The sequence below is a fragment of the Ambystoma mexicanum genome, chromosome 11 (genome assembly GCF_040938575.1).
Source record: "Ambystoma mexicanum isolate Mex_15411 chromosome 11, UKY_AmexF1_1, whole genome shotgun sequence".
Classification (NCBI taxonomy): Eukaryota; Metazoa; Chordata; class Amphibia; order Caudata; family Ambystomatidae; genus Ambystoma; species Ambystoma mexicanum.
This window is the reverse complement of record NC_090934.1, coordinates 1375739551-1375766315: the sequence shown is the minus strand read 5'-3', so window position 1 is coordinate 1375766315 and position 26765 is coordinate 1375739551. Positions and strand designations below refer to the sequence as shown.

General features: G+C 45.0%; 1 protein-coding gene across 7 annotated transcripts in view; it reads right to left on the bottom strand.

The window, feature by feature from the left end:
* USP50 (ubiquitin specific peptidase 50) overlaps nt 1-26765 on the bottom strand; it is a 433978-nt gene that overhangs the window by 7069 nt on the left and 400144 nt on the right. For 3 of the 7 annotated variants that reach the window (XM_069624959.1, XM_069624963.1, XM_069624960.1), the window contains one exon: nt 961-1236. The exons of 3 other annotated variants lie outside the window; for them this stretch is intronic. In XM_069624959.1, the coding sequence (XP_069481060.1) occupies nt 1066-1236 (171 nt within the window). In that variant the 3' untranslated portion in view covers nt 961-1065. Of the gene's footprint in view, nt 1-960; nt 1237-23987; nt 24193-26765 lie in introns of those variants that run through there. One more of the 7 variants, XM_069624961.1, reaches the window with a different exon arrangement.

Below are 26765 nucleotides of genomic sequence, written 5' to 3'. Positions count from 1 at the left end.
TCAACCCTCTCAGGCTATGTTCTACTGCCAAATGGGCTAGTTAAGGCAAACCATAGTCTTGGGAGAGCATAAAGCTCTACATCCTATGACACTGAGGGGCCTTGGTAGACAACCAGACCTATTTCCTTGAAAACATCTATCCCAGGCCACAAGAATAATTCTATAAAACCTTAGTTATTACAAAGTTGTCAATCACTTAATAATGTCAATTACCAATCTGTGAGGCCCACATTACATACAAAGCAATTGCAAACAAAGCACCACTCTTCTGCGCCAAGACATTTACCATTGATGAAGGCCAGCACAACATGAGAAGCCAGAACATCACAAAGCTGGAAAAAAAAAACTACCACAGGGGGTAACACAGGAAACAGGCATTTTCCTGTTAATCCTGTGCCTGGAAGAAGTTATGAATGCAGATAAGATTGTCACCATCCATCCAAAACTTCAAGAAGGGCCTACTCTTCAAAGAGCATCTCACCAATCATGGATCGCTCCACTCAATCCTAATTCTCCCTTCTGGAGCTCAGCCACTCCAATCCTCACCCTTGCCAACCCAGCTCTTCTGCAACCCTTGCCCCCATTACTTTTAACAACCTTGCTTTGTCTTGTATGTACAGCGCTGTGTTGGTTAACAACTAGGTTTGATCTGTATAAATTGCATACATACATCACATTTATGCAGGTGTTCATGTATGCATACATACCTACATAGGACGGGTAAAAGGGTTACTGATGTTTGGGCAAAATGTTAGCCAATCAGACAGTTTTTCTTTTTTAATGTAAACATTCTTCAGTTCTTACCCATTTTATTTCTCTTAACATAGTGATATGGAAGGCATATACCTTGAAGTGAAACGCTTGGACGAAAAGAAATAGAATGGTTTATAGCAAAATAAATTCTGAGCATGCCCCTTCTTGTAAAGTGCACCAAGGCTAAAGACATATAATGATTACATATAGATTTAGAACATGATGTTTAATGATGTTACAGTCAATATCACTTAATCATAATTATCCCAGCAATCAAACACACACATTTTCTAAAATTGTAAGGTGTTATTATTAGAGCATGAGTGGTTCGCTACTATAGAATAAGATATAAGCAGCTGGACTCTGTATTGTTGATTCAGGAACATTAAAGCATCTTGTGTCATCAAAAGTGCTCCATAGCTGAGTTCGACTGTTTTTACAGTATGCAGTATAGTGCCCCCAGTCCATGTCACCAAAATGGTTCTGTGAATAGAAGCACAGTTCACAGATATGTTATCAGTCTATTTATTTACAAGTTACAATTGCAGTTTAGTAACTCAAAACTATATATTACACTTTTGGCTTTTGTTATTCCACAAAGAGCTAGTGTTTCAAAGCCTATAATTAATGGTAATGGTTGTATCACCAACAGCTCACTGCTTAATTAATAGCAATTGTCTTATTTCTTTTAACTGGGGATTTTAACTAATGTGAACCCTTTGCTTAATTAACATTATTAAAATAAAGTACAGGTATGGAGTACCTTGGTTCTTTTTGCTAAATCACACCATCTAGATGATATTACATAAATGAAGAATGGCAAAAGAGCCGATGTCAAGAACAGCATTTTCTTTCCAGGACCAAAAAGTACAGGAAGTGCTTGTATCAAAACATTTAAATACAAATACAACAAAATAGACAAATAAGTATACATTGGGTTAAATATGGGTTAAATGAAGGGCTCACTAATCGATGTAATCCAGGGCAAAACGGCTATCTAGGAATCTTCCCAACCAGCGCTGGCCTTGATACTATACCATCAATATCCCAGGCAATCACAAAATTGACCATAGCCTTAAGTTCTTAAATATTAACTTGAAAAGATGATTTTATGAGCAATTCCAGAACCAACAAATCTAGCAAGGATGGCAGTGGTTACAGCCACTACATGTTCATTTTCAATTAAGCAACCAAAATAGGCACAACACATGAAACCTGCATTCCCAGGCTTAATGCTTTTACGATTTGAGTTGCTGTCACATTCCTAGCATAGTGCCTGCTTTCCTCGGGGTCTCTAGCCCTTGATTCACAATATAGGGTTTAAGGTGTTTTCACACTTTTCTTCTCTGCTTCTCACAGGGTCTCTCTCCCCCTCGTTCTCATACTCTGATTTTTAACATTCCTGTACTCTTCTTCTCCACTCTTCTTGAGATCTTTCTCCCGTTGGTTCTCAATCTCCGCTTTAAAGGATTCCCGCACCCTTATCCCTGGTCGTCTATGGCTATTCCACTAATGTAAGAAGGTTTGCCTCCCTTTGTTTCACCCAAAGCAGACTTTCAGAGGACCTTTGTCACCTTCCACCCTTAGGAGGGAGGTGACAAAAGGTATGTCTCTTCAATACCCATCTTCTCCTCAACTTCACACCATGAATGTGTTCCTCCTGCTCCTCCCTCCATGAGCTTGACCCCTCCGGCTAGGGGCCTCACCCCCACCTTCTGCCTTGGGCCAAGCATGCCCGCCTCCCACCTTCCTTATCTTACTACCTAGCACCCTGCACTTCCTCCTGATGTTATCCTCCAACCTACTCCTAGAGTCTCAACCCAACCTCCTTCTTGTGTCTGCAACCAACCTCTTCCTACTGCTGTCCCTAACTAACCGCCTGTCTCTAACCAACCCCCTACTGTCCCCAAAAAATCTCCTGCTATCTTAACCAAATCCCCCTCCTATATCTCCAACCAATTTTCTTATGTCGTAACCTAACCTCCTCCTTAAGTCTGAAACCAACCGCCGCCTCCGAATTCAACCCAACCTACTGCTTCTTTATCAAACCAACCTCCTCCTCTTGAGAACTTCTCTCCCCTTCTCATCTCCAACCGGTTCATGTCTCTAGTGTCCTCCCAAACGCACTATCTCTCCAACTTGCTCCAAACTCCTTCATACTCCAAACGCCCATACTGCTGACTAACTCTGGGATTATAGAGCCGTGCGACTGCCCTCATAGGCAGTGCTCTAGATAAGAGTAAAAAGACAAATGTTAACTGTAAAACAGAAAATGTCTTAATAAATACTTTTTTGGACCTAGTTATTCATGCACATTAAAATAAACATGTTTACCTCTTCAGGTCAGGCATTAATAATAGTTTCTTCCTGTGGCACTACGTGTACTACTGGTCCAAACATATCCATGGAGCTGTGAGGGCAAAAGGAGGGGGACAGGCCCCTTATGTGTCTGTTTCCTATTTTTTTTATTGAGAGTATTTTTACTCCCTATTTTTTTATTTTTGGGGAGTATTTGCCAATTTTTAGGGAGTAAAAGTGGCTGATACACCCCTTATCTGTAGGATGGGGTTTGAATGAGTGGGGTAGTTGCTGGCCGTAGTTAATGGATTCCCCTCGGTCTGCTTTTGAACTTTATGGCTGGACCATACCTGTAAAAGGCTGATCCACAGTTTAGGATTTTACTTTGATCAATTGTAGGTATGCAACTGCTTGAGGTTTTCCGGCTCGTCACTCTTTCTGCTAGCAGCTCAGAGCATTTGCTGTGGGCTACTGTCAGACAGGGAAACACAGTGTTCCCCTGTCTGTCAGTCCCACGTCGGCTACGGGAGAGTCAAACGATATCGAGTACCGAAGAAACACTTGAGTTTGACGGCGCTACACTGTATGGTTTCTCTGGGCTTGCACTGTAGGAAAATGCACAAAGCATCTGTTTTGGAAGTGGACATGCTATGTAATTGGTATGGGAAAGTGTGGCATGCCTCTGATATTTAAGCAGACTTGCTGAGAGAGAGTCCAATTTGAAAGTGTGATGTGCCCCTGATGTCTGAGCGGGTGTTGATGCAAAGGCATTTACTTTCTTTGCTCCATTGTTTTCTTATAGTGCAGAATTCAGTTCCCTTAAAGGGACAGTATTTACAACTTCCTCTGCTCCAGGAAACCTAAAGTAGTTCTCTCTAGGATCTGATAGAACATTGCCTTACTGATTCCATATTGTTTCTGCCCCCAGGTGTAGGTGTCATCTGTATTAAAGGGGTAGTTTCCTTAAATGGTATCATGTGATGTCCTCTGCCCTAGGGCAGGATCTAAGTTTGAGTGACCAGTGTATCCTCCATATACCACCCCAGGTCTATCATCCTCTAGCTCAGTGAGGCGCCGGCCCTCTTGGGCCACCCGACTGCATGTTCCCAGAGTTAGGCATGGGACTTTGTAACAGTTCATAGACTCTTTGCTGATATGCTTTCATTATACGTAGAACAAGGCTCATCAAATTGCTGAGTTCAAGCTCTGTTACATTGCTACCGAGTAGTAATATTGAAAATATCAGGGACTTCCAGGCCAACATTTGCAAGAGAATTCTCAATCCCTCGGAAAGCCTACCATGGTATTTAGTGACCCAAATGAAAAAGATACCAGCACGTTCTAGTTGCTGAAGGAGCTTACTTACAACATATGCAGTGATGGCTCTAAACAAATAAAGGAACTTTGAACGAAGTGCCATCTTAATTGAGAAATACATTCAATAGTCAATATAGTTAATCTATTGTGTTTCTTTAATGTTTTGTTTGTTTCAACCAATAGCTTTACATTGTTTTATTTTAATGTTTTCAGGGTTCTGGTTGTTTCATTTCCAAATACGTACTTTTTAAAAAATCGGAGCAGTGATAAAAGCAGAGGTAATTTAACAGCTACAACCTGTGACTTTCCCACATCTGACTCATACAGTGAATATTGAGCAACTGCACAGCTAAGTGTTGGACAGTCAGTAATGCTACCAATAGGTTGTTTAAAATTAGGGTCAATGTCGCCTGTGAAAATAGCAACTCTAAAGCTGCTGTTGATACTGTACAGCTCCTTTTCATGCGTAGCTCTGAAGAGATAGGGCTCTAATGTGCAGATGGAGCCACTGAGTCTGGTGATCCCGAGGTCTTCCCCTGCGGCTCTTGATAGTCTTGGATAGGCTGTGGTCTGGCAAAAAAATAAAAGGGCAATAATATTTAATGCTTCAAAAAGTGCTCCGGTCCTGTCCCAAAGCATGGAATGTCCGAAAAGTATGGAGGAAAGGGGACAGGACGTAGGAATACAAGGAGTCTTGTTGTCTTGACTCCCAGTAGTGGGCTCTGACACCTTGAGGTCTTTGGGAAGACGAAAACTGGCCGGTCGCTCAACCCCGATAGCAGCCGGTTCCCACAAAAACTCTGCCTGGGAAGATTTTCTTTATGGAAGCTTGAGCTTTCTTTAAGGAGGTATATGTGCCCACACACCTCCTCATCTCTTTGCCAAACGCATCTCCGAACAGGGGGCCCTGAGCTGCTTCACCTGCTTCATAGGTGGTGAGGTCACTCAATTTCGGGTCAATCTTCAGCAGCAGACTCCTACGTCTCTCTGAGGAGGTGTCGCAGTTGGTGCAGCCCAGGAGGCATACCGCACGCTGGGCCCAACTAGCCAGGGTATCTACCTGCACTTCCTTGCCCGTGTGTCTCGCTCGCTCTGCTAGATCCATTATTTTTGCTAAAGGGCCCGTGGTATCTAGCAACTTCTTCTGGCAGTTCTTTCAGGACCTGTCCATACCCCCTGCGGCTCTTGATAGTCTTGGATAGACTATCTCTAAAGCTGCTGTTGATACTGTACAGCTCCTTTTCATGCGTAGCTCTGAAGAGATAGGGTTCTAATGTGCAGATGGAGCCACTGAGTCTGGTGATCCCGAGGTCTTCCCCTGCGGCTCTTGATAGTCTTGGATAGGCTGTGGTCTGGCAAAAAAATAAAAGGGCAATAATATTTGATGCTTCAAAAAGTGCTCCGGTCCTGTCCCAAAGCATGGAATGTCCGAAAAGTATGGAGGAAAGGGGACAGGACGTAGGAATACAAGGAGTCTTGTTGTCTTGACTCCCAGTAGTGGGCTCTGACACCTTGAGGTCTTTGGGAAGACGAGAACTGTCCGGTCGCTCAACCCCGATAGCAGCTGGTTCCCACAAAAACTCTGCCTGGGAAGATTTTCTTTATGGAAGCTTGAGCTTTCTTTAAGGAGGTATATGTGCCCACAAACCTCCTCATCTCTTTGCCAAACGCATCTCCGAACCGGGGGCCCTGAGCTGCTTCACCTGCTTCATAGGTGGTGAGGTCACTCAATTTCGGGTCAATCTTCAGCAGCAGACTCCTAAGTCTCTCTGAGGAGGTGTCGCAGTTGGTGCAGCCCAGGAGGCATACCGCACGCTGGGCCCAACTAGCCAGGGTATCTACCTGCACTTCCTTGCCCGTGTGTCTCGCTCGCTCTGCTAGATCCATTATTTTTGCTAACGGGCCCGTGGTATCTAGCAACTTCTTCTGGCAGTTCTTTCAGGACCTGTCCATACCTTTCCTGAGATCTTTTGAGGTCTTTCTAACAAAAGTCATCATTTTGGGGTCAGGTTCGGGTGCCTCATCTTTCTTTCCTGCTAGATCTGCACGCTGACACTCTGCTTTCATAAGTGCCTTGGTATCTTTGTCCAAGGTTTTCCTGATCCTTTGCGCCATGTACCTGGCTACTCTTGGTGAGGGCTGCCATTCCGAGGACATGGGATTCTGGATGCCGTCTGGATCGAGCATATCTGACATGTCTGGCTCCCGCGTTTCCAGATGCTTCTCTTTCCTGGTGTTCTTGCTGCCCCCCCCCCACCCGGGGGGCTAGTTCTTGCTTACCCTCTTCTTCTCATGAGGATGCAGATGCTTCTGGCAGTTCTCCGCCTGAGTCCTCATCGGTGTTTCCCATATTGTCTTCCCCTGGGGCGGAGATAAGGATTCCTGGCACTGCTGGCCTTTGGAGACAGGCTTCTTTTAGCTTACCAAAGGTGTCAGCAGCCTCTGGGGTATGTTGCTCTACCCCATAGCGTGGACCCGGGGGATTAGAAGAGGATTTACTCTTTCAGGTCGTGTTAATCCCCTCAAGGCTCTCCTCCGTGGTGGTGGCCCTCATGGATGTGCTTTTTTAATGTCTTTGGGTGCTCTTACTTTTCTGCCCTAGGATATATTCTAGACTCGCCAGTCTTTCTTGTATAGGTCTCACTCCTTCTGCCACAGCTTCCACTAATTAGTCCCCAAGCACCTGCTTAAAACTGAGCGTCAAATCACTCTCTATGTGCTCCTCTTCGCTCCACTCGTACTCTGACATTTTGGTGGCTGGAGGGCTTCTTTACGGTGCCAGTGCCTGAACAGAAGCAGGCTGCGATGCACGTCCGCTGAGGCAATTATTGTGTTGGTTTGGCTTGTGCCCCAGCTTCCAGCTGTCTTTATTCAGTATGAATTATAAATACATTCTTTCATATGTCTGTATATATATATTTTTTTTTACTTTTCTCTTTTTCACCTTATGGTATGTTCTCTGTAGGATTTCCCACAAACTGGGCCTCATTACGAGTTTGGAGGTAGCCATGCCGTTTTTAGCAGCATGGCTACCCTCAAACCGGGTTCTGGGTGCGGGTCCCGAAAATAGGGAATTACCGGGCCATGCCGGCTTTGGCGGGCCCGGTAATTCCCATTCTCGGGCCGGGTCCTGGTACATCCCCATTCCCATTTAAGTCCCTTCAGGGCTCAATGGGAATGGGGAGGATGCTAACAACGGGCCCGTTAATTACAGGCCCGTTGTTAGCATCCTAGTCTGCTAGCGGGTCCCGCTCTGCACATTTGGTCTGGCCAGGCATCCAGAGCGGGTCCCACTGCAGACCTCGTCAGGTGGCGGCCCGGAATGAACGGTGCCGGTCCCTTACCGGCCCCCGTTCATTTCGCAGCCGCCTACGTTGTAATGAGGCCCAATGTCTCTGTTGCTGGTTTAGCACTGAGATCTCCAGATCACTGAATCCAAGCTCTTAAAATGTGTGCTTACACCATTTCCGCCTGCGCACGTGCTGTTTGATGCACAAGTGCGCTCCGTAGTAGTAGTTATGAAATATGTCCATACAGCACAGGGCCATGTTATCTCGGCTCTGCCTCCGGTCTTGATATAGAATCAGCATGCACTCTGTTCTGTAGTCGTTGATTCTACCACCAAATGGTGGGGCCAGCATGTGTCCTCTTCATCAGCGGGTCCCTAAACACAAGTCACACCAACAGAATCTAACCCCATCCAGCTAAAGAACTGGCTTTTTATTTTCCGCAACTAAGCGCTGAGGCACGACATTCTGTTCTCAAGTTACTTGCTCCCTTTTTATGAGTGTGTCATGTGAGAACATATGCAAATGGCTGCACTGCGCAAGTGGGCAGACCCTCTTCTTTGACCTACAGAGAACCTCTTCCAGATAACGATGCTTCGGTCCAAAGGATGAAACTGAAATGTTTGTGATTCTCGAATATCTGGACCAAGAAAAGGAAGGAGGCAGTTGCCGCCCATTGGGCACCTTTCAAGAGGAGGACTTTGATGAGAAAAACCTAATGGAAGTGCTACCTGCCTCCCAAAGGAGTAAATAATATAAATAAAAACTTGTGGTGTCTGTCCTGTCTACTCGCCTGCCCACAAACTTCCATATTGAAGAGGTTAGGTTTACTCCATGAGTTTATTGTAGCATTTGCTCTATAGATTTGCATAACTATACTGATTAGTATGTAAAAATGCAAAGTTGCAATGCAGGCAAAGTTGTACAGGACCAGCCTGACTTATATTTTGCATGAGCTCCAGTTGTTGCTCATGTTAACTTGGTGGTGGTTTGTCCAACTAACAGTTACCCACGATTTAAAATGGTTCTGTATATGAGGATCAGAAATAAGAATTGCCATTAATTTTTAAGGGATATCAAATTTGTGGATCTCACTATTTAGAGTCTAAAATGTATTTTAAAATATCTATTATTGGCTGAAGAATCCAGAGAGTAGTTATGGCAAAACTTCCATTTGAATAAGGTTTATTTGAGCTGTGAGCACATTTGGAGCAGAGTCTGCAAGCCGATTCATGAAACTATTAATCAATTAATACAATTTTGCTCAAATGTCTAGTGGACTTGTAATCCCTAAATGCAAAATGAGATTGCTTAGATTCTGTATAAGTGCGCCATGCAAATGTGTTAACTCACTCACTGAACCATTTAAAGAGTTCATTTCTGCTGACCTCTAACATGGAGTAGTTGATGCATTTTGAACTGAATAGTTATGCATGATTGTTAGCGCATTAATTTTTGCTTGTGTATTGGTAAAGTCACTTTAAGGAACTCTTCTTAGCCAGCACGCAACACCGCAAAACAAGGAGAACCAGTTTGGCCCATTTGTGACTTTTTGTTTAACATAATTAACATAATTCAATACCATAGATTGATTGGTCATAATTGGACATTATTTCGACAGAATTTACTTTGTGATGATTGCAGTGTATTGTTTAAAACTTAGTTGAAACATTGCACAGAAAATATACATGTGCATTTATTTTATGCCAAGATAAGCATTTTGTAATAATTTTAGTGGAGAATTGGCCCGATTTAATTTATCCAACCATGGTCTGAATGGGACAAAATAAGCCAAAGCACCAAAACAGTGACACTTTACAAATCGCAGTGCATGACTTTTTTCATCACAAGATGGTTTAGAAGTAGTAAAGGGCGGGGGCATGGGCTTGGAGCGCCGACAATGCGGCGGCTCTCTTGATGGCCTCCATGGTGAGCCAGCTGAATTATGAATTTTACGAGGGCCTCAACATTTTTCCCTGAGCTTATAATACATACTAAGCTATGAGAAGGTCGGAGGGCGCTACTGGCAGAAGATCGAGGAGTTTCCACCCCGAGAAGCCCCGAAACGAACTCGCCTAACTAGGCTCTCTCGGAGACGTGCTGTCCAAGATGGCGGACGGGAGCCCGCATTTGTATGTTACCTCCATGGCAGTTTGTGGCGGCTGATCAGCTTTCCCCCAGAGACTCTGCTTGTAGTGCCTTACCTTTCACCTGATCCTCGGATGGTGGAGCCCCCTTTCCTGTGATCCTTCCGACTGGAGAGGCGGGCCCGCCGGAGACGCACAACTCGGTTGCCGCGTCTCCCGCTCCCCGCTCACTCACTCCGGGGCGGATGCCGCGGCCCCTGCGCTGGACACAGCACACCAAGACCTGACGGCGCGCTGAGGAGCATGGACCACGGAGCCCCAGGACGACGCTGGCGAGGCGAGTGTTCCCTCGGCCCCTCTTCCACCTCCTGCTGGGCTCTGGGAAGTCACCCAATGACTTGGGGCACAGTCCAGCACAACGGCTGCTCCCGCACGTCGGGAGGCTCACTCCTGGCCCCGCCTGCACCTGCCTTCATTGTGGGTCTCCACCACTGGTATAGGGGCCCAGCCAGAGAGTGACTCGACCCCCAGCTGGACTCTGCAGCATTGAAGAAGAGGGGGAAGGAAGCGCTCCTACATAGTTGCTCCATGGCAATCACCTTGAGGAAGTCTTTCCTCCCTCATCCTTGGCATACTCCTCCATTTTCTGGGGCGCTCCTGCCCACACAACAACCCCCCCCCTGCCAGAGCTTAACAGTATCACAATTCTATCCACGGTCACTGCACAAGGCTTCAAGGTGGTTCCTCCTCTCAACTGTCTAAGCATACGTAACAGCATTAAAGGAGGCCTCTCTTAGCCCTGGTGTAGAGCAAGACCATAGAAAAGATTTCCACTCCCACTGCCTGGGGCGCCCGGCCCACTCGACATCCCTCTCACCTTGGACCTTAATGCTCCTGCAAGCTAGTCTGTGCTCATTGGACTAAATATTTCCCGACCATATGGTCCCTGGCCACCTGCGCAGAATTTAACAGCATTGATTAAGGCCGCCCGAGCTTTGATGACACTGAGCGCTACAAAAGAAACTAAAAAAACATCCTTTTACTTCGCCTTGCCCCACAGAAGCAATTAACCCCTCCCCCCCTGTCGGCCCGGGTGAGCAATGGCCAAACAGTCAAAGGTCAACAAGAACTCAGATAGTACTGCAATATTTTCCACAGCTGACAGAGGCAAGAAACACGACCCTCCCAAACTGACCCCACAGAAATCCCTGGAAGACAAAGGGTCCCTGGCAACCAAAGAAGATATTCAGGCCTTCATGGCAGATATTAAGTTGGAATTTAGGTCATGCATGACCGAACTTACCACAAAGCTGGAACACACCAACCACAGACCACACGGCTGCCTTGGGGGAGATCCAAAGCTCTAACCAGACGCTACAGGATAAACTCGTGATCCTTGAATTTAAACAAGAGGACCTCGAAAACCGGGCCCAGCGCTATAACCTCTGGATTCGGGGAATCCCATCTTCTGTCCCAGACAAAGAACTTGCAGAGTTTGTGGGGCACTTCTTTCAGGTCCTTCTACCACAATTAGACAAACCTCAGCCCCTGCTAGACCACACTCACAGGCTGCGCCCATGACGTGGAGTGGAATCGAACTCCCCTCCCGATGTCATAAGAAGAGTGCATTTCTACACGACGAAGGAAGCCATTTCAGCGATAAGCCGCTCCCGAGACGAACTGTCCTTCCAGGGCTCTCCCCTCCAAATCTATCAAGATCTCTCTCTTCTCACATTACAAAAGAGGAAATATCTTCACCCTCTGACTCTCTTCCTCCAAAGCCACCAGATCTGCTATAGGTGGCCGTTTCCAACGGCACTCCAGTTCACCCACAATGGCTCCCTCCAGAGGATCAGCCACCTTGAGGATGCCGAGAAGATCTTGCACCCAGACACACCCGGGGGTACCCCAACCCTCACCGCGATAGGCAATGGGAGCAAAGCATCTATTTCTCTGTGTCATGAGATACAAAGTGCCATATTTCCATATTAGAGCCTTACATGGCTGCATTAACAGCTACAAAAACCAATAGCTTATTCAAAGTATGTTCTAAATGCTGAAAGTAATGTGGTAGCGCCTCCATTACGCATTAGTGAGCTACAAGGAATACGCAGGCCCAGTAGGGGTGGAAGGTTACATTATGCCTTGTGCATAGACAGGCAAGGCGGGGGCCCCAGTTCAGTAGCTAATAGAGACTTGTATTGGAGTGTTTGGAGCATTATGGCACCTATATAGCGCTTAGATAGCCAATCTTTGAAGCGCTATAGACACTAAGCTGTGAGTGCAGGCCTGGTAGAGCTTGCTCACTAGAGGTTAATTGATTTCAGCTTCTCCTAGAATATTCTGTCTTTGCAACTGTAGCTCTGCATGGCTTCGTAAACAAATCCTCTTTCTCTGAGAAGGCCTAGTACGGCCTTGCACACACACTGATAAGACATTCCTGTGCTTTCGCAGATGGGCTCCAAGTAGGAAGGGGGCAGAGAAGGGAGCACGTTGGAAATTTACTGAGTTGGGTTTTTCCATGGGCAAACCTATTTTTTGCATTACGAAGGTTCTGGAACTGTGCGCCATGTTGATTAACGGCACGAGAGCACAAAAGGTGCACGCACCCAGAAGTGGGGGGGGGGTGGATCGATCCGCGGACTTGGTTCAAGCAAGAGCGAGTGCCTGGAACCTGATACTCCGTTCGACACCTCGCAGCGCTGTTATCTGAGCGGGGTTGGCAGCAATTAGCTTAAGATGACCAGGGTCTCCTAGTGCTGATGACACCATCTCAAGGGGGGTAAGACTGTGTTTCTCTAAGTTTTGTGATTTCTCGAATGAGTTTTGTACTCTTCTCTAACTTGAATACCACATTGCTGCTAAATTTACTGTTCCGTTATATTATGCTTTTTGTATAATGAATGCTACATTTGTACTGACGGTGTGATTTCACTAGCATGAGTTCATTGCTTGGCACGAGCGGACCTGTAATTTGGGCTGAATTGAGTAATTTATGCTCTTAAGGGCTGGTCCCTGGGAAGAAACGTCCCCTTTTCAAGACATTTGGTGGCAGTGGTGGGATCGCGCAGAGCTGTGCCTTGCTGGGGGAATGACAATTGTATGAGAAAACACAGTGCAGATTGAGGAGCAGGCTGTCACATTTCCATTGTCGTCTCACTGCAGCTCTGAGACAACAAAAGGACACTAATTGTGTGTCGGTCTGCCGCGGGCAATAGCTTGTGTGGTTAAGATTTTCCCCTTCAGTAAATCAGTTGTGGCTCACTTACTGCTTGGGAATGATGCCAGGGAGCAGAAGGCAATGAGCAAAGCTGGAAATGGCTATGTTCAAAGGGCTCCGAGGAATGGTGAGGAAAGATTTATGGTCAATTAGGAAATCATTTTTCATGCGGTTTCCCTTGAAAAAGTTGTAATTTGGATTGCAAAGTGAAACAAAGTGCTCACTCTATTTTGGCATGAGGGCAGAAAAAGGGAGCAAATATTTGACATGCAAATTGTGAATGGTGATTTAAACATTGTGATTCAGCCCCAGTGTGCTAGCAAGTGGGGGGCTGAAATGTAAACTGGCGAAGGTTTGCCCTTTTGAAACTGATGCCTTGAAGTGCTGACATTCCTGAAGATAACGTAGGAATCAGTCGAGGTTCGCAGAAAGATTACATCTGTGTTGAGATTCTAAAGAGGTTTGTTTTTTAGCAACTGTAAATTCCATGTGCTTGTGGTGCATTCTGTTTAATGGGACACACTAAATTGCCGTCATTGCATTTTAGCTGTGTCGTGCTTACAAGAGGTGAGAGACTCACTAGGGAAAAGAAAGTGAGTGAATGGGATTTGTACATTGATTTGAAATTGCAGAATCAGTTTGCAATGGTTAGGGGGTAAAGACCATTTATATTTTCTAAATTGCCCCAAGAGTATTTGAATGTGCCCCCTGTATGCCATGGATTTGCTGCTAAAGACAAAGAAATGTTGCTATTAAGGGATGTATGTTTTACATATTATATACATGGTGAAAAAGTTGTTGACACATTGATAGCCCACGAGCGGAACAGAGTGTGGGTTACTCATGCAGAAATTGTGCAGGGAGCTGCACTAAAAGTGACATTTTTAAGTGAAATGATTTGCTTTTGTCTGGCAATGGTACAACAGGTTGGAAAATCTGTGCGTGATAAGGTAGCGCAAAGCTTCAGTGGGTTGAGGGTTCTCCTGAAAGATCGCACACTGCATTGGAGTTTGTTTGTGAAGCCAAACTATAAGATTACGAGGAGAAATATGCTTTTGAATGGGACATTGATCAGCAGCCTGTCTTTAAACAGGCTAAAAAACGCTTTGCAGAATTGTAGAATTACATTGAGTTGAGGCTAATGACAAAAAAGTGCCTCTTTTGAAAATGAAAGTTCGTGTGTCGGCAGCTTGTGGCTTGGAGACCAAATTGCAGACATTCCTGTCATGGGCTGTGTGCATGAAATGGCTGTGGGAGGAAGGCAGAAAAGCAAAATGCTGCTTCTGTTTAGTAAAGTGGTGTTTTCAACAGCGCACAGCAGCTGGCAGATATGGGAGCTTTTCTGAGTTGCTGGAGCAGAGCTGAAAACAGTTAATCTGGATGAACTGTCTGATATGGATGCCTCCCTTTAAAGCCGCCGCAGCTTATGAGTTATAGGCCGAAGAGCAAAGAGACAAGCTTGCCGTGTGCGTATGAAGCTGCCATGTACGAGGAAAGATAAACAATGGCCAGCAGTTGCATTCAATCCCCAGTGAGAGATACGGTCAATGAGCAAAGAAAGAGGTGGGGGTGAAGCCAGAATGCTGAACCTGAACTGAAGGCAGTAATTGCCGTGAGTGAGAAGATGAAAAAAGAGCACCATTTTACCTTACACATGCCGATGTACGAATGCTTTCTGGCGCTGGCTTGCAATAACAGAGCTGATGGCAAAGGATTCGCCCAGTGACCCTGGAAGAAAAAAAAATGCTGCATGCAAATGGCAGGCTGGGCGCATCTCGCATTTGAACATTTGGGTGCAAGCTGCATCCCAGTGCCCCATATGATGTCAAGTGAAGTAAAGCGCTGTGCACTAGAGAAGAAACCACTAGGCGCTTTGAGAAGTGAACAAAAAAAACAAAACCAGCAAAATGCAACCTACATTGCCTGGGCCGGAAAAACTGACAAAGACATTATGGCGTTGCAGATGGAAGCAAAACTGAGAAAGGTAGCCGTTTTGCAAGAGACAACATGCAGAACTGGGCGTTGGAACACTGCACATTAGCCATGGTCCAGATGACTGACGGCTTAGTGCAAGAATGAATGACTTGTTGAAGCAAATAAAGGAACTGACTCAGACTATCGGTCTCAAGGGGTGGCCCAAGAAATCAGCAGACACCCTTTAGGAAACTGACAAGTGGAAAACCAGAGGCTTTAAAAACACTGGCTGTATGGAGAACTGGAAGAATAAACGAGGCTGCTTGTGCAACTTCAGGCGGTATTGGACTAAAAGACTTTACGTTTGAAAATGGAGTGATGCCAGCAGGGCAACCGAATCAAGATCATGAGACACTGGAAGCAAGTTGGCTCTTGGCGCCTGGCATTCGGGATCGCTTTGGTGACAAAGAAAAGCATTGATCCATTGAGAAGTGTGATCTGGGTACTTATTATATTGCTTTTGTAAAATCACAGATCAGTCTGAGGTACCATTGACCAACTATGATCGCATTGCACAAATGAGTTTGTGATTAGGCAGTTACACCCCATATGTTTGATGGCAAATAAGCCCCCAGTAACTCGCAGAAGGGTGACAAAGAATTGTGGTAGCAATGATAAAGTGTGTAGTTACCCGATTAGACTTCTGAAGGCGGGGGAAGTGTTAAGGGAAGGGGTGGATAACACTGATATTGTACTTTTATGAAATCCTTCTAGGCAAAAAACCAAGAAAGTAGCATGCCATGATTTGGGGTTAGACGTGTGCAATTTTCGGGTACTACTGATCAGTCAAGCAGACGCATTATCAGAGAAAGCGGGTCACTGCGGGGTGCTATGTGAACTTTGAACCTGTCCTGCACTGCACTCAATGCTGCTAATGTGCGTGACGCATGAGGACATTTGTTCTGCAACCTGCGAGAAGTGCCCAACCAAGTAATAACTTTTACAGAACTGTCACGGTGCGGACTTGGCATATTGTCAGACACTTGATGCTGCACATTCTCAAATGATTCAGTTGATGCTTTCTTGTTTAAGGACTGTGGACAAAGCAACCATAGTGGATTGTGGACTGTGACATCATGCACCACAAACCGCTGTGTGAAACAGCACTTGAATGCAAAAATGTTGAAAAATGGTTTTTAAATGCATTTTGAGATTAATCTGTGGAAAACTAAATGTTTTGCTCTTCCAACTGAATTGCTTTAACCAGAGTTTTTTTTTAGGAAATGACTGGGTTGCACGTAGCCGAGAGAGTGTTTATGAATTGTGGGGGCAGCAGGGTTATGCGAGGAGCATCATTTATTGTGAGATAAAATGAGTGCGTACAGAAGTTATCTGTGCGTTTAAGGGTTTTGCTTTAAAGAAATGCTGCCAAGTGTGTGAGCTCTAATTAGAAATTATAGCATTTGAGACACAAGGATATTTTTACAGCCTTAGGGGTGGGTAAATGAAACCATGACTGACTTGATACTTGATTTTATGACACAGATTGTTACACGGTTTTTGTTAAACCAACCAGTTTCATATTTTTGTGGGGACGGCTGTCTCCAGCACACTGATGCAAAGAGTTACATTTGATTATAGACAGAGTAATTCATTCGATTTGTTCTTTTGATTGCTAGTACAATATTGAGCTTTGATGCTAATTAGTAGAATTGTTTTTTTTTTTTAGAAACCTGGTGCCCCTGGGTTCATCTTGCTCATGAAATTAGATGGTTTTTGGTTAGGTTCCACTAACATGGGGGAAGTGTCTAATCACGCAGCTCATAGTCACGTTTGTAGGCCCTTAGAGTGGGAGGATGCCAGGTTTAGAGTTGGTAACCATACCTAAATGCAATAGGGCATTGTAGATTAGACTATACCAGATTGCCTTGATATTTTAACCGCATGCTGCTTTTTAACTGATGATCAGTTATATGATAATTTTTTAGGTATTTTTGTGTAGGCCAGGTTTTGGCTAGGGTAAATGTCACTGTTCACTTTGTGTACATTTTTGTTTAGGTAGGGTTTTTATTAACCTTGCATGCCACGCTGACAAACCGCTAGAAGATAGTTTGCTTAAACCTTTGCAAAGCCCCAAGGTCTTTAACTACATCACTTATCACTGCACTACATACAAAGTTGATGGATATTAGCCAACATTGTCGCCCACACTTTGAAAAGGGGTGGAATGTCATGAGATACAAAGTGCCATATTTCCATATTAGGGCCTTACATGGCTGCATTAACAGCTAAAAAAAAAACAATAACTTATTCAAAGTATGTGCTAAATGCTGAAAGTAATGTGGTAGCACCGGTTCATAGTGATAACATCGGAAACAAAAAAGTCGAAAGTCATAATTTCGAGAAAAAAAACGTCGAAAAATGAAAAGTCGAATTTCTTTTTTAATACGTTTTTTATTCGAAATGGGGGGTTCCCCCCAACCCCCACTTTTTTTGGGTTTTTACCTTTTTTTTTTATATACTAGGGCCAAAAAATAAACATAAATAAAAAAATTAATAATTTGACTTTTTATTTTTCGAGGTTTTGTTTTCGACATTATTGTCTTTCGACATTTTGTTTTCGATATTTTGACTGACCACCGGTAGCACCTCCATTATGCATTAGTGAGTTACAAGGACTATGCAGGCCCAGTAGGGGTGGAAGGTTACATTATGCCTTGTGCATAGACAGGCAGGGCGGAGGCCCCAGTTCAGTAGCTAATAGAGACTTGTATTGGAGTGTTTGGAGCATTATGGCACCTACATAGCGCTTAGATAGCCAATCTTTGAAGCACTATAGACACTAAGCTATGAGTGCAGGCCTGGTAGAGCTTGCTCACTAAGGGTTAATTGATTTCAGCTTCTCGTAGAATATTCTGTCTTTGTAACTGTAGCTCTGCATGGCTTCGTAAACAAATCCTCTTTCTCTGAGAAGGCCTGGTACGGCCATGCACACACACTGATAAGACATTCCTGTGCCTTTGCAGATGGGCTCCTAGTAGGGAGGGGGCAGAGAAGGGAGCACGTTGGAAATTTACTGAGTTGGGTTTTTCCATGGGCAAACCTATTTTTTGCACGACAAAGGTTCTGGAACTGTGCGTCATGTTGATTGACGGCACGAGAGCACAAAAGGTGCACGCACCCAGAACTGGGGGGAAGATCGATCCGCAGACTTGGTTCAAGCAAGAGCGAGTGCCCGGAATCTGATGCTCCGTGCGGCACCTCGCAGCGCTGTTATCTGAGCGGGACTGGCAGCAGTTAGCTTAAGATGACCAGGGTCTCCTAGCGCTGATGACACTATCTCAAGGGGCGTAAGACTGTGTTTCTCTAAGTTTTGTGATTTCTCTAATGAGTTTTGTACTCTTCTCTAACTTGAATACCACATTGCTGCTAAATTTACCGTTCTGTTATATTATGCTTTTTGTCTAATAAATGCTACCTTTATACTGACGGTGTCATTTTACTAGCATTGCTTGGCACGAGCGGATCTGTAATTTGGGCTGAATTGGGTATTTTATGCTCTCGAGGGCTGGTCCCTGGGAAGAAACACCCCTTTTCAAGACACACTGCCAAAACTCTGGCGAGCTTCCTGGTCAAGCGTGCCGAGGAATGGGAAGAGAAAATGACCAACCGGACATCACTTTAAGGACCCCAGTTCCTCTCCTCCCTCCTGACCACCCGACCTCCACTATGGAAAATGCCAACCCTAAAGTCATTAGTTATTAACTCAGCAGTGGGCTCCCCACGATTGATGCCGTTTCCAAGGTACGGATCACATATGTGTCCCTGGAATGATACTCTGTTCCGGTTAATTGCCCCTGCCACGTTGGCGGCATGCATGGTTTTGGCCCAGTTGGCCACAGGGGGTTCCGAATCTGAAACCTCGGCCCCCTACATCGTCTAAAATTCTGTTCTCCCGTTGGAGACTCAGGATAAAAGTTCCCAAGCAGAGTGACATTCAGCTATGGCCCCCTTGCAATGGCGGCTGATCCAGGCTTGTCCTGGCCAGCCGCCCAGACGCCCCCACAGACATGGACGTCGCCCCCTGAAATTTCTCTACCTCAATGAAAAGGGCCTGAACTCCCCTGCCAAATGTAAATCCATTCTACACTGACTGCTAGACGAGGACGCCGAAGTGGCCCTGCTACAAGAAACCCATTTACTCCCGTCAGACTTTGGGCGTCTCAGGTCCAAAAGCTTCCCGCTTCAGTTCTTATCCTCCAGTGGCACCAAGAAAGGGGGGACTGCAGTTCTTTTTGGGAAAGGGCTGAACCCACACATTTTAGACACATAATTGTGCCCAGAGGGCCGCTACGTCACCATCAAATGCCTCCTGCTAGGACAGCTATACAGGTTTATATCTGTATATACCCCCAACGTGGGACAGTCCACCTTCTATTGCTCCCTGGGCACAGCCCTCTCTTCTTTTTCGTTGGGGTCAGATGGTGATCGGAGGAGACTTCAATGGGGTCCCAGACTCCACAAAAGAAACATTGAATCCCCCCTCTCCCAAACACTATAATACAGCATTGGGCCTGCTACGCCTCTTCAGAACTCTAGAAGTTGTGGACTCGTGGCGGATGCTCCACCCCACGGAAAGAGACTTCTCGTTTTATTCCTATGTCCATCGGACCTTTTCAAGAATCGACCCCCTCCTGACATCCCCACAACTATTATCCTACATCGAGGGGGTATCCATCGGCACGAGAACTTTATCTGACCACGCTACAATAGCTCTGGACCTCCAAGTACACCAACCTACCCCAAACTCACCACGCCGATGGGCCTTATTCGACCCGATACTCAATGAGATGCCACTGAGAGACTCAATTGCCACCACAATCCGTAACTTCTTGGGATGCCATGAAGGCGGTAGTCTGGGGTAATTAATCGCACAAGGCGTAGCGTACCACAGAACCAGACAAAAGACCCATTTGCTCATGGAGGAGGAACTTCGGGAAGCTGAAAGAACACATGCACTAAAAGGCTCGTCCCCAAGGACGCAACAGGCCATCCGTATCACCCGAAATATAATTGAGGCCCATTATGCCGAACATACGGCACATCTCCTGGCCAAAGCTAAACAGTTCTATTATGCTAAAAATAACAAAGAGAATAAATTGCTAGTGAGCAAATTAGCCAAAAGAAAGAGGAACAACACTATTGGCGGTCTATGGGACCACCAAGGCATAGTACAATACGCAGAACAGGAAAAACAATGGCTGGCAGTGGCTCATCTAGCTCAGGTGATGACCGCGCCCCCCATGCCCGGGACCAGAATGAACAAAGAGAATATCTGCAGAAGGCAGCGCTGCCTCACATGAGGGATTCAGCCCAAGACGACCTAGACGCCCCAATTACAGGTGAGGAGGTAGAAGCCAATATAAAATCTCTCAAATCCCAAACATCTGGCCCCGATGGGTTTTCCACCAGATTTTATAAAATTTTATTACATTTTATAAAATCTTCCGGCCTCAGTTAACCACCCCCATGGCGGCCCTCTTCAACTCTTTCAGGGAATCAGGAACTGTTACCCTCTCTATGCTGGAATCAATCACGATCCTGCTACCCAAACTAGAGAGAGAGACCCTAAAGACCCGGCCTCTTACAGACCCATCGCCTTACTAAATATAGACGCCAACATCTACTCAAAAATTCTGGCCAACCGTCTATCACCCATCTTACCTGATATAATCCACCCGGTGCAAACCGGCATCATTAAGAACAGATCAACGGGAGGATAACATTCGCAAAGCCCTAGACCTGGTTGACCTTGCTGCCCGGAATTCTCAGCAACTGGTACTGATGGCCATTGACGCCACAAAGGCATTTGACAAAGTGGACTGGGCCTTCATGCGCCAAACCCTTGAAGCCTTCCGCTTTGGCCAGCCTTTCAAAAGATGGTCCTGGCCAACTATCAATCCCCGAAGACTCTCCTTAGGGTCAATGGCACCCTCTCTAATCCGATCCCCCTAACCTGCGGAACCATGCAAGGGTTCCCACTAACCATATTGCTCTGTTCTTTGGTTATGGAATATTTCGCCCAAAGAATTAGATTAAGTGAAAGCATCAAAGGTCCCCAGATTGACCCCAACCAACATAAAATAGCCCTCTTTGCAGACAACGTTCTGATTACTATTTCGTAGGCGACCTCCTCATTACGACACGCCCTTGCAGAAATAGATAGCTATGGGAAGGTTATAGGCTTCTCCATTAACTTTAGCAAATCAGTAGCCTTGGGAATCGGCCTGACCACAAATTACCATGACGCCCTAGCCCCGCTAGGAAGAGGAGGATGATTCCCTACCTCGTGGTCCACATTCCTGCAGACCCAAAGGCGGTGTATCACGCAAACTTTCCCCCTCTTTTCCACAAACTGGAGAGTAACGTGAAGAGGTGGGCATCACAGGAGATCTCTTTAATGGGGCGGATCATGGCCTGTAAAATGAACCTTCTCCACAGATTTTTGTATGCCTGTTCTTCCCTGCCCGTCACAATACCACCAGCTGCCCTTCAAGGGCTACACAAGAAATTGCTCCAGTTCATCTGAAGAGGTAAGAAAGTTAGAATTCCCCGAAGACGATGCTGGGTAACGCACGGCTGGGTGGGCTGGGAGTCCCCGACCTGCAAAGCTACCCAATAGGGCCACAATTAGCCCACACCCATGCCTGGCTTATGACCCCAAGGAGCCCTAGTTAGTTGGGTACCTGCGCTTCCTCCCATATATTTTGCCCCCCTTGAGGAACAACCTGCTATTGTCTACCAAACACACCCTAGGTGCTTGGGACTGGGCACTACGATGCAAGGGGACCCCTAGAGGCTTGGCCCCCTACTCTCCGGTTTTCAATAACCCAGCCTTCTCCCCCGGAACTAACCTTCAAACCTTCAGACACTGGTTTGCGGGGGCCTATAATCACTTGGCCAGCTCTTTGTAGAGGGTCACCCTCGAACCTTCAAACAATGCAAGGAAACCTTTCAGCTTGAGGAATCAGACAGATTGTCCTAAATTCAGCTTTGCCACTTTTACTCCCACCCTCAAACTCTTCAAGCAGCAACACGCACCCCCACCTCCCGCGAACTGACCATGTAGGAACTTCCGGCTCGGGAAAGATCTCTGCCTTATATAATCACTTCCTGGGTGACTTCCTTGCTTCCAAGACGCGAGCTATGGCGCAGTGGGAGGCGGACCTGGGCACTCAATGACAGACCAAAATTGGGTGGACATCTGGACGCGAGCCCACTCTTCATCTTCCTGCATTACAAATAGGAAATGGGCATACAAACCTCTACTGCGCTGGTATTACCCCCCTGCAACTCCACCATATGAACCAAACCCTGGACCCCACATGCTGGATGCTTTGAGGTCAACCAGGTTCCTTCCTCCACATGTGGTGGTCATGCCTGAAGATACAACTCTTCGGGAAGCACTGCTTAACCACTATTGAATATATCACTCAAGTGTTAATCCCACTGGAACCTGAACCCATCCTCCTGGGATCCCCGATCCCAGGGAGCTACCCTAGATCGGGGAGGAAAGCCAAACTATTAACCCAATGTTTGCTGGCAGCGATAATTGTAGTTGCCCGCACATGGAAATCCACTGAAGGCCTTCTCATGATTTTATGGTGGGGAAAGATGTGGGACATTCTGATTGCGCAAAAGGTAACCGCAGCCAGAGCTGGATTCCTGCATCGCTTTCTGAACATCTGGGCTCCATTCCTGGAGTATGATGGGAAATTCCTGGCTCTAACTTATAAACCCCGCAACACCAGGAGGTTCCTAGAGGAGATGGAGGCCTTGCGGGGGAAGGAGGGTGCCAAGGCAGAAACAGGAACCTCAACCTTTTAGAACTTTGAGGGGGTGGAGGCGTGGGAGGGATCCAGAGGGAGGGGTTGGGATATATCATAAACTGGATTCTATGTTATGATGATAATGATTCTGCTGTCACTCTGCTCTGATTTAAAAATAAACACAGTTTAAAAAAAAGAAAAGTAGTAAAGGGCAAATTATTTAAGAAACTGTGTGAAATTGTGCATTTATTTCACCAGTAAAACTACATGCTGCACAGTGCGCTAATATATGAAAGTGGCCCATGTTAGCCTTGAAAACTGGCCTAATCAACCCTCTCAGGCTATGCTCTACTGCCAAATGGGCCAGTTAAGGCAAACCATAGTCTTGGGAGAGCATAAAGCTCAGCATCCTATGACACTGAGGGGCCTTGGTCGACAACCAGACCGATTTCCTTCAAAACATCTATCCCAGGCAATCAAGAATAATTCTGTAAAATTCTACTTATTATAAAGTTGTCAATCACTTAATAATGTCAATTATCAATCTGTGAGGCCCACATGAGAAGCCAAAACATCACAAGGCTGGAAACAAAAGAACTACCAGAGGGGGTAAAACAGGAAACAGGCATTTTCCTCCTAGGTATCCTGTGCCTGAAAGAAGATATGAATGCAGATTGGAATGTCACCATCCATCCAAAACTTCAAGAAGGACCTACTCTTCAAAGAGCATCTCACCAATCATGGATCGCTCCACTCAACCCTAATTCTCCCTTCTGGAGCTCAGCCACTCCAATCCTCACCCTTGCCATCCCAGCTCCTCTGCAACCCTTGCCCCCATTACTTTTAACAACCTTGCTGTGTCTTGTATGTACAGCGCTGCGTTGGTTCTCAGCTTGGTTTAATCTGTATAAATCACATACATACATCACATACATGCAGGTATTCATGCATGCAAACACACATACCTACATCAGGAGGGTAAAAGGGTTACTGATGTTTGGGCACAGTATTAGCAAATCAGACAGTTTTTCTTTTTTAATGTAAAAATTATTTTGTTCTTACCCATTTTCTTTCTCTTAACATAGTGATATAGAAGGCATATAACTTGAAGTGAAAGGTTTGGACAAAAGAAAATAGAATGGCTTGTAGCAAAATCAATTCTGAGCATGCCCCTTCTTGTAAAGTGCACCAAGGCTAAAGATATATAATGATTACATATAGATTTAGAACATAATGATATAACAGTCAATATCAGTTAATCGTAACTATCCCAGCAATCAAACGCACACATTTTCTAAAATTGTAAGGTGTTTTTATTAGAGCATGAGTGGTTCGCTGCTGTAGAATAAGATATAAGCAGCTGGACTCTGTATTGTTGATTCAGGAACATTAAAGCATCTTGTGTCATCAAAAGTGCTCCATAGCTGCGTTTGACTGTTTTTACAGTATGCGGTATAGTGCCCCCAGTCCATGTCCCCAAAATGGTTCTGTGAATAGAAGCACAGTTCACAGATATGTTATCAGTCTATTTCTTTACAGGTTACAATTGCAGTTTAGTAACTCAGTTTAATGATGATGCTACAGGGGAGTATATGTTGAACTTGAAAACAGAGGTGGAAAATATTTTGTCAAATATTGGAGTTACAATTAAATGTTTGATTGAGAGACCAGCAAAGACTAAACTGTTAATCAAAGCGTTTGGCCGGGTTGCCAACAATGCTATAATTATGAATTCCAAGCTGTACTATCAAGTTTTATCTGTGTGGAAATGGTTTCCCGAATTAGAGTCATATCTTGTAAAATATTCCTCTCGACAAATGCGCAATAATGTAATGCGGTTCAGGTTTAATGTAATGAACACTAATGAGATTCGTTTTTGTAGGAAATTAATTCCTGAGAATCATAACATTTGTAGATTCTGTTCTATTGTGCGGTGCACTGAAACATTGCTGATTATTGCTAGTTTGTCCAATGCTGACCAATAAGAGGCTTGCATATTTTTCTGATTTTGTATATGACACATCGTATGGCATAAGAGAACAGATATGGTTTGAAATGTTGCACGGTTCTGATACCTCCTTGAAGATCCGAGTTATAGCTTTCTTGACGATCATATGCAATGTGACATAGCCGGGAATGAAAAGATCATATAAATATACACAAAAGATCTGGGGAAAGTAAGGACTCTATGGTACGATGAAATTATTTTTTATGTCAGCTTTCTATAAGGTTTTTAGATTTTGTCTGAATTGCAAGTTTGAATTAATATTTTGTGTGATAGATTGAATAGTAGAGAATCTTTAAATGTATTTGAATGTTAATATATGTGTTTTAATGTTTTTATCGATAGTCTATGGATTTCTGTAAAGGTTTTTATAAAACAATATGCAATAAAGTAAAAAAAAAAATAAGTTTAGTGACTCAAAAGTATATATTACACTTTTGGCTTTGTTATTCCACAAAGACAGTGTTTCGAAGGGTATAATACTTGGTAATGGTTACATCACCAAGAGCTCATTGCTTATTTAATATCAATTGTGTAATTTTTTTAACTGGGGATTTTAACAAATGTGAACCCATTGCTAAATTTAACATTATTAAAATAGACTACAGGTATGGCGTACATTGGTTCTTTTTGCTAAATCACACCATCTAGATATTATTACGTAAATGAAGAATGGCAAAAGAGCCGATGTCAAGAACAGCATTTTCTTTCCAGGACGAAAAAGTACAGGACGTGCTTAAATCAAAACATTTAAATACAAATCCAGCAAAATAGACAAATAAGTATACATTGGGTTAAATATGGGTTAAATGAAGGGCTCACTAATCGATGTAATCCAGGGCAAAACAGCTATCTAGGAATCTTCCCAACCAGCGCTGGCCTTGATACTATACCATCAATATCCCAGGCAATCACAAAATTGACCATAGCCTTAAGTTCTTAAATATTAACTTGAAAATATGATTTTATGAGCAATTCCAGAACCCACAAATCTAGCAAGCATGGCAGTAGTTACAGCCACTACATGTTCATTTTCAATTAAGCAACCAAAATAGGCACAACACATGAAACCTGCATTCCCATGCTCAATGCTTTTACGATTTGAGTTGCTGTCACATTCCTAGCATAGTGCCTGCTTTCCTCGGGGTCTCTAGCCCTTGATTCACAATATAGGGTTTAAGGTGTTTTCACACTTTTCTTCTCTGCTTCTCACAGGGTCTCTCTCCCCCTCGTTCTCAGACTCTGGTTTTTAACATTTCTGTACTCTCCTTCTGCACTCTTCTTGAGATCTTTCTCCCCTTGGTTCTCAATCTCCGCTTTAAAGGATTCCGGCACCCTTATCCCTGGTCCTCTCTCTATGGCTATTCCACTAAGGTAACAAGGTTTGCCTCCCTTTATTTCCCCCAAAGCAGACTTTCAGAGGCCGTTGTTACCTTCCACCCTTAGGAGGGAGGTGACAAAAGGTATGTCTCTTCAATACCCATCTTCTCCTCAACTTCGCGCCATGAATGTGTTCCTCCTCCTCCTCCCTCCGTGAGCTTCACCCCTTCGGTTAGGTGCCTCACCCCCACCTTCTGCCGTGAGCCAAGCATGCCCCCCTCCTGCTTTCCTGATTTACTACCTAGCACCCTGTACTTCCTCCTGATGCTATCCTCCAACCTACTCCTAGAGTCTTCACCCAACCTCCTTCTTGTGTCTGCAACCAACCTCTTCTTACTGCTGTCCCTAACAACCGCCTGTCTCTAACCAACCCCCTACTGTCTCCAACAAATCTCCTGCTATATTAACCAAATCACCCTCCTATGTCTCCAACCAATGTTCTTATGTTGTAACCTAACCTCCTCCTTAAGCCTGAAACCAACCACCTCCTCCGAATTCAACCCAACCTACTGCTTCTTTATCAAACCAAACTCCTCCTCTTGAGAACTTATCTCCCCTTCTCAACTTGCTCCAAACATCTTCATACTCCAAACGCCCGCACTGGTGACTAACTCTGGGATTGTAGAGCCGTGTGACTGCTCTCCTAGGCAGTGCTCCATAAGAGTAAAAAACAAT